Genomic DNA, 8,559 nt, shown 5'->3' with positions numbered 1-8,559 from the left:
TTTTGGACCGTGAAGCTATAACATTTCGATGATCTCTGGACGGAGCTTTACTTTTTATTCATATAGCTTTAGGCCTTATTTTAATCTTATCTAAAATAAAATCCCTAAGAAAAATAAAAGACGGCCTGGTAAAATTCGAAGAATATGAGATTTTTTTTTTTTTTTTTTTGAGAAGAGTTAACCAAGTATATGAGATATTTTCATGCTCAGGAAAGGGCGGTGTGCATCTGGAGGTGGCTTCAGCCACCAAAATGGCTGCAACTCTCCTTCCTCACCCCCTCACCTTCTCAAAGGCAAGTTCTCTCTCTCTCTCATAAAGGCTTCTTCTTTCCAGAGATTTCCTGTTGGCAAAGCTTTTATAGTTCCTCGTCTATACCGCTATCTTTACTTAGTGGGTTTTGCATTTTGTTATTATTCATGAGAGAATCTTTTCCAATGCGCACAAAATTCATGAATTTTTGTAACCTTGAAGTATATTCATCCGCCATTATCATTCCCTTTTTCTCTATATTTGATTGTTGTGTTATCAAGTAAATCAAGTATCCTTTCCTGGTATCATTTCAGCAGGACCTCGTGATTATAATTGTGCTTAGTTACAATTATAAATGGTGTATAATCCTTATTAGATTTGGGTAATTTTACCTTTGATTTATGCTATCTTTTCTTAATGTTTTATTTATTCTACATGCGCATATTTGGTTCTTCTGCTGCTCAAAGATGAAGCTTGAATTTTTCCAGAGGCAGGTAATCAAGAAGAAATCATGTACTTCTTATTAGAATTTGATTCATTTGAGTATTATTTTGTAATTTATTTCTCTGGTTAATCTCAACTTTGTACTGAAGCATTATTAAAAGGGAATTGGCTTCCCCTGTATTAGGCAAGAATTAAGAAAGAATTTGGTTCTCATTTAGCATCTGTTTGATTCGCCTTTGAAATTTCTGTTGGGGAGGGCATTTACACTCAATGATGGTTCTGCAATGGTTCTACTCAGTGTTTAGAAGATCAGCTGCCCTTGGCCAAGTCGAATTACTCTGCTGAGTTCTTTACAGGGCCAAAAAGCCCTAGAATTTATTTTTTTTAAAATTATGAAAAATAAAATGAAGGTAAAATTAAAATAAAACCAAAAACAACCTTACAAGGTCCAAATATGCTTTAAAAAGTATAGTAAAAATAAATTTAAAAAACTGATTTATAGTTGGGTTCATTTCAAAAAAATCCAAAAAAAGGGAAAAATATAAAAATAAGGATTATGGCAAGAAAAACACTCACCAATCTATGCCAAAATCATCCAAATCATATTCAAATTTTTTTGGATTTTTTGAAAATTTTATTTACCTCGAGTTGTACACACAAGTCTATGGACAAGGCTCGCTCGAGTTCACTAATAGCAGTGGTTCTAGCATTGTGTATATTGATGATAATTCAGTCAAGTTGTTTTGCTTCATTAGAAGAAAATTTACGATGAGTAGTTCATTTTACAATCGAAAAGTGGAAGCAGGGGATGATTTTGCTTTCCTGCATCCACTCTACTTTGTCAAAAAATTGAGTTGCTATACTTGACTATTTTCACATTAGAGTAACACTTTCGTAGATGATGTGTTTGTATAATTTTATGAACGATAAAAGATCGTAAAAGAACATGTAAAGCTTAAAAGTTCTAACTGAGATATGATCTTCAAGCCATCTCATAATGAGTCATCTTTGAGAATAGTCAGTGTCATTGTTTTTAGTGACTTGGGTCATTGTTTGGGCCTTTAAAAGATGGATTATTTATGTCATGAAAACAAGTTGTTGTTTATGAGAAACCCAAGTTAATTTAATGACTACAATAGAGTCTATGAAATTGGACAAGCTTTGGCTAGCACCGGGTACATGTGAAGGAACAAGGACTATTTGTCAATAAGTATGTAGACCTTGGAAGAATTATGAGATTCATGGTCCGCCTAGTATAATGAGTGAGAGATTATTTCATATAGCCCTTCGTAGAGGTTGTTAGTGATTGCTCTTTCCATGGACCATGAACTTGTCAAGGATAAAGGGGTCCATTGTGTGGCTCCTTTGGGTGATTAAAAGTTAATTAGAGCGTATAACCAACTTGTACATTCTATTTTTACCTCCACAGAACTGCTTAGATGGTGAAGAGTGGGGTTTCTTTGTCTATGGAACTGTTAACAAATGTGTGGTTAGTAAGGTTCCCATGTGTTCTACACTCAGTCGAGGTTTTTTTCTATGCATTGCTTCCTTGTTGTAGGATGACATGTCATCATGCATTGAGGGTCATGAGAATTAATTGTATAGGGTCACTTAAGGTTTTCTTTGTCGAGGTGGGGATGCATAGGCAAGTGCTATACCACATCTTGCAAATTATGTTGTGTTCACGGGAGGCAAGTGCTAGGCCTTGGCCACTTTTTAAGGAAGGTTTGTTGCGAAGACTCTTCTCTCTTGTGCTTCTAAATGGAATTAATTGAGGACTATGAGTTGGGGGAGTTGCGTGTGTTGTCACCACGTAATGAGGATAAGAACCTGAAAGATGAAAGGGTCTTATTATTGTTTTGTTGAAATAAATCAGAGTCACTAGTGTGGTTTGGTTTTTTATTGCAATCGAGACTTCGGCACTTTAAAAGTGAAGGCAATGTCTAATTCATTGGGGATTCCTGGCATAAGTTAGGTATGTTTTGGAAATTAGATGGGCCATTTTCCACAGGAAGCTTCTTCAGTATCCTAAGGTGTAAAGCATGTGACACACTGGCTTCTTAAGTTGATCAGATCATCAGAGTAAGAAAATTGACGACCTTTCTTGTTTCTGAGGGAAGTCTTCTTTCAAAAAGAAATCTTTTAACTCAAAAAGATGATTCATTTCAAGAGTTTATTGGTGGTTGATGATTGTAGTTTTATGCCTTCTACTTTTTGAGATTCCATGTTGAAATCCAGGCTCTATTGGATGATGCTATTGGTGATTGTGGGTTACCTTGTGTACTGGATCTTGCACTGGCAACTTTATTGTTATTGGATTCCTTGAGAGGATGGTGTAGGTATATCAGGGCCATGTGACGGTTGTAAAGCATTATGCAGTCATGGATTGACTTTCCATAATGTGGATCTTACCTTAAATGGTCCAGTGTTTGGTTATCAATACAATTCCATATTAAAAGGTATAGGTTTCTTTATCATTCTTAATATGAGAGTTGAAGAGCAATCTTCTATTGATTTGTTGGTGTTATGTGGAAGAATAATTTTATAGTGAATTGGTCTTATTGACCCTAATAAGTCCTTGCCTCTTGTTGAAGTCCTCGGGAATGATGAGTTGGAGGTAGGTTCCTTCTATAGTAGAACAATCTGATTGAGGAGTATGGTGCATGTACCAGTTGCAGTAGATTCTAGAAACACATGTATGGAGGCAAAAGCTGTTAATTTTTAGGGTAAATTATGGATATCCTCCAAAATGAACTTTGTAGACATTCGACCCCAATACTTTTAGTATCGCACCCTTGACCTAGTTGCTGTTTTTTCTTGCTTTTAACCCCCCACCCAATCAAAAAGTCATTGTTTTAAAGACTAAATTACCTTTCTCCTCCTTTGCCCGACCCATTAAATCTCTCTCTCTACCTGCCCTCTCTTTACCTGGGTAGAGAGAGAGAGGGCAGGTAGAGAGAGAGAGGTTTAATGGGTAGGATAAAGGAGGGGAAGGGTAGTTTAGTCTATAGAACAATGACTTTTTGATTGGAGGGGGGGGGGGGGGGGTAAAAGCAAGAAAAAGTGTGATATTAATGTAGAATGTTTACAAAGTTCCATTTGGGTGGGGGGGGGGGGGATCCATAATTATCCCTAGTTTTTAGTGGAACAATGTGTGCTTTTTTTTTTCCACCCATAAGTTGCAACTTCCTGCTCCTAGTTTGTTGGGGTGTTTTTTGATAAATCTTAGTTTATGTTGCACTTATAGTCCTTATATTCTCTTTAAAGTGTTGCCTTGTTGATTGTAACTTATAAGCTTATTCTTTTACTTACTCTATTTTTGTAGCTTCAAATGGTGATCATTATATTCTCAGGAATTTCTTGTGCTTTTCAATGTTCTCTTATCAGGTGATAATTTCAATGAGGAAGGCTCCCTTTAAGGATGCTGATCTGCCACTAAGAATGTGTACCATTATTTAAGCACCTTCAAAATAGTTATTTTCGGTTCTGATTTCATCATTTTTTGTTTATAGGAGAGGTACTTATTACTTATGTGCAAGGATATGGAGTAGACTACAGATCTGTGACCAATTATAATCAGATCTGCCTGAATTTCGTTTGGATTTTAAATTCTTTATCTATTTTAACTAGTCTACGATCTATGCTAACAATCACTGGTCCCACTAGCATGGGATGAAGTTCTACATATAATTAGCATATACCCATGATACACACACACAAGCGTGACATTTTCTTGATGCAACTGTTTGAACCCTATTTATCAATTTCTAAAAGACACTCTTCTGCTCTCATTTGCAGCATTTTGGGAAAGACTTAAACAATTCATTGACTTTTAGAGTTCCAGCTCCACGTTCTACTCAACCCAAAACTAATGCCTTTACTCTCAGAGCAAGCCTTCCCCAAAATGCAGATTTTCCTCGTTACTACTCAAAGAAGGAGAAGAGGCCTTTTCCTGTGCCTGTGCTTGAGCTAAGGCGTGCTGCAAGAGCTAGGGCAAAGAGCATGAGGGGCAAGCCCAGGAAACCTCCATCTGCCCCGAGAAATGGGCTATTAGTTTGGCGTCTAATACCTGTAGCATATGATGTGTTGAATGCAAGGACTACCCTCATAAATAATCTCAGGAAGCTTATGAAAGTGGTGCCTGTACATGCTTGCGGGTATTTTGCTTTGCTTCATGTTGCGACTGTTGTTCTGTTTTGGGCACAGTATTAGATGCATATTAATCAATTTGAGGATTCACAAATGAAGGTGTATTGCATGTATCATAAAGGACTTTCTTGTTCCTTCATCCCTGTGCATGTGATGTTTCACCCATGGTTTTCAGTTGTGGAAATTTTGGTGAATTTCAATTTTGGTCCTTGGCTGACACTGAATGGATATAATAGCCAACATCTATGCATCATCCATTCACCCTGAAATTCACTGAAGTTCCTAACAAATGTAAGAAGCATCACATTTGTGTGTGTTGTGCCTATATGTTTGTATATGTGTACAAAGTGGGCTTCCTTACACTATCAACTGGCCCTTTGGAATCTGTCATGTTTTCTCACACCAAAATTCACACAAATTTTGATCCTTGGTTGCACTTTATTTTTTCAGCTATTGCACCGAAATACATGTGGGACCAGTTGGCCATCCATTCAAGTCGTGCAGGGGCCCACGGTGTGAGGCTCGAAAAGGCTTACACGAATGGACATCAGCAAACATCGATGACGTATTTGTTCCCGTTGAGGCTTACCACCTCTTTGACCGCCTGGGCAAACGCATCACCCACGAAGAGAGGTTCTCAATACGAAGGATCCGAGCTATTGTGGAGCTATGCATTCAAGCAGGAGTTGACCTTCCTGACCTCCCCACTAAGCGGAGGCGAAAGCCAGTGATTCGAATTGGAAAGAACGAGATTATCGATGCCAATGAGGATGACTTGCCAGACCTGCAGGAAATAGGCCATGAACCAAATCAAATGCCTATTTTCGCTGGTTATGACTTGCTGGAAAGTTCTCTCGAAACACTCCAAAACCCAGTTTCAGATGAGGAGCCACTGGAAAAATCACCAAAATTAGGTTCAGTACCACTCCCAATGCCAAGTTTCGCCAATTACGACCTATCAAAAAGAGCTCTCGAGCCCACCGAAAACCCAATCTTAGTTGATGACAACCTCCTAGACGAGTCACCAATGCTAGCTGAAGATGATGAGAAACTGTTGAAATCATCGGTTGAAAACCCCTCTGAACCCCACCGAAAACCCATTCTACCTGAGCTACCCAATTCAAAACTCCACGCCCCTTCGACCTCTGAAGAAACACTTGAGATCGCATATGAAACACTCGAGGCATGGGATACACTTAGGAAAGGAGCCAACAAATTAATGAAGAAATATGCAGTGAGAGCATGTGGGTACTGTCCCGAGGTTCATGTGGGACCGAGTGGGCACCGAGCTCAAAACTGTGGGGCTTACAAACACCAACAACGCAATGGGCAGCACGGTTGGCAGGCAGCAATTCTTGATGATTTGATACCACCTAGATATGTATGGCACGTGCCTGATGTATGTGGGCCACCATTGCAAAGAGAGTTGAAGAGTTTCTACGGGCAAGCCCCTGCTGTTGTGGAGATTTGCGTACAGGCAGGGGCTGAGATCCCCGAAGAGTACAAGGCGACAATGAGGTTGGACATTGGGATCCCTAGTAATCTTAGAGAGGCTGAAATGGTTGTGTGAATATGTAGAGAAGTTGGTTGTTACTTTGTGTCTTTTTGGTGTCTCGGCTCAGACTTTGGGTTGGCAAATCGAGGGCATGGCATCAGTCATGCAGGAGGTTCCTTTTCCTCAAGAGGAGGAAATTGGGACTGATGGAGACTGTAGAATCCAAACCAGGTTGCTAAAAGGTGGGAGTTGCACTTATAGTTGGGGTACCAATGATTTGGGCAAGAGCTTGAGCAAGGATGGGAACTTCTCTTACCTACATTTGATGGATCATTTATTTAGCATGGTTTTTAGAAAGTTACCAAGTAGATTAGGTTTAGTATAGGGGATGAGAGCTTGAGTCGGTATGGGAGAGTCCCTACCTACATTAATCAATAGTGGAAATTCTACCATGTTTAAGAATAGTTCGAAGTATTCGAGCTGATTGTCTTCTTATCTCAGTGTGTTTATGCATCTACTTTTGCATATTGTCAGGACAGAATTGGAAGCAATCTATTCGAGGTTCATTTTTTTTAAGGGCGTAAACAATCCAATTAAGGCTCACCTCCAAATGTTTTGTGATTTTGGTGTAAATTTTTTTTAGGATTATATGAGAATCTATTTTTATCTCTAATTATAAATTCTAAATTTCAAAGACAGTTATAATCAAGTAGATCTATAAACATATGAAAATATTGAAAAGGTCAGATAGATAACGTATTACAAGAGGGGCACTATATGTGGGATTCAAAATTTTTTTTTTTTTTTTTCATATTCGTACATCTCGATGTCAAGATGATCAATTAGGCGATTTTTCAACATTAAAACAACCTTTTTCGATGGATTGTTGAGGTGCATCTTTAATTCTACATTTTAAAGTTACAACTTTGTGCAAACTTTATTTTTTAATTATAAACAATTGCATTCCAAGTAGATAATGTGAATTATGAAATTTGCAGGAAAACAATTGGTGCGTTATAGAGAACTAAGGGTAATTGACAGAAAAGGGCACTATAGGAAAAACAATAGCCATTTTTGCTAGACTATCTGCCTCTCTATTCTTCTCCCCACTAAATTGGGCAAAGATGAGCTCTCTGTTTGATTGTAAAAACTCTATTGCATTCATAATAGGGGTCAGTTGTCATGGGATCGAAGAAACTAAATTGGGCAAAGATGAGCTCTCTGTTTGATTGTAAGAACTCTATTTCAATCATAATAGGGGTCAGTTATCAAGGGATCAAAGAAGGATCTGAACACCATTCTATTACATCCGCTGAATCCCCTTCTATTATTATCCTCTCCCTTCTATTATTATCCTCTCCATTGTGTGGGATCGCTGTCTTTTAAAGCCCATAGTTCAGCCTCATTCATACCACATAAGTGTAATATGGGAGCAGAATGTCCCTTCCACCCATGTGCTTCCTCGAAGCATTTTCAAACATGGAGTAGAATGTCCCACTCCCTTATCAAACAGGCCTTCCCATGTGCTTCCTCGAAGCATTTTCAAACATGGAAGTAGAATGTGCCACTCCCACTTTTAAAATTTCCTTTTATCAAACAGGCCTTGCGATAAGAAGTGGGAATGTTATTTCGGATATTATAGCAAATACTGAGGGCAACAGACAGGACTTGTTGAAATGTTCTCATTTGGTTTACCACTTGATCCAACACTCCCACTACAGAAAAACGCTCATGAGAAGTTTGGTATTTTTGCTCAGTTAATGAATAAAGCCACACGCGTGTGAAACAAATGACATGTCTATAGTCACACGACACACGTGTTACACTCCAAGCCTTCGACGTGGTTAACTGCATGGTGAGATCGTGGCCCTGAAAGGGGAGAGAGAGAGAGAGAGAGAGATTTGGTGTTGAGAGTTTAGAGAGAGAGTTGGTTTTGAGAGCTTTTATCTTTGATGGGAGTCTGCATTTGATGGAGAGAGAGGGGGTATTGAGGCCGTTGTTTTCTAAGACAGAAAGAGCACTGGTTTTGGGTTAGCGAGAGAGAGAGAGAGAGAGAGAGAGATGGCAAAAACAGGGGAGGAGGTGAAGAGTAATGTGGAACAGCACCCTGCTGGTGGGGTTCTGCACCAGAGAGGTCGATTGCCATTTTCAAAGACGGGGTATATGGGTATGGCTTTGGCGGGTTTCTTAGTGTTGGGTGCCATTGGTTACTTCACTCTCT

The 8,559-nt window shown here is 38.9% G+C and overlaps 1 protein-coding gene across 7 annotated transcripts; it reads left to right on the top strand.

Annotated features, from left to right (window-relative positions):
- Positions 1–6,914, top strand: LOC18435262 (APO protein 2, chloroplastic). 7 transcript variants are annotated; one of them, XM_088853491.1, is made up of 4 exons: positions 209–293; positions 4,082–4,139; positions 4,493–4,851; positions 5,294–6,914. In XM_088853491.1, the coding sequence occupies exons 3-4, from the start codon at positions 4,697–4,699 to the stop codon at positions 6,411–6,413; spliced, it is 1,275 nt and encodes a 424-aa protein (XP_088709617.1). In that variant the 5' UTR covers positions 209–293; positions 4,082–4,139; positions 4,493–4,696; the 3' UTR covers positions 6,414–6,914. The 7 variants fall into 7 exon arrangements, with proteins under 7 accessions (XP_088709620.1, XP_088709617.1, XP_020523636.1 ...); XM_020667977.2 differs by having other exon boundaries at positions 4,082–4,211; XM_088853493.1 differs by having other exon boundaries at positions 209–744.
- The last annotated feature ends 1,645 nt before the right edge of the window (positions 6,915–8,559 follow it).

The sequence above is a fragment of the Amborella trichopoda genome, chromosome 12 (assembly GCF_054954075.1).
Source record: "Amborella trichopoda isolate Santa Cruz 75 chromosome 12, AtrichopodaSantaCruz75HAP2 v2.0, whole genome shotgun sequence".
In the NCBI taxonomy this organism is placed as follows: domain Eukaryota; kingdom Viridiplantae; phylum Streptophyta; class Magnoliopsida; order Amborellales; family Amborellaceae; genus Amborella; species Amborella trichopoda.
This window is presented reverse-complemented; position numbering and strand designations above follow the sequence as displayed.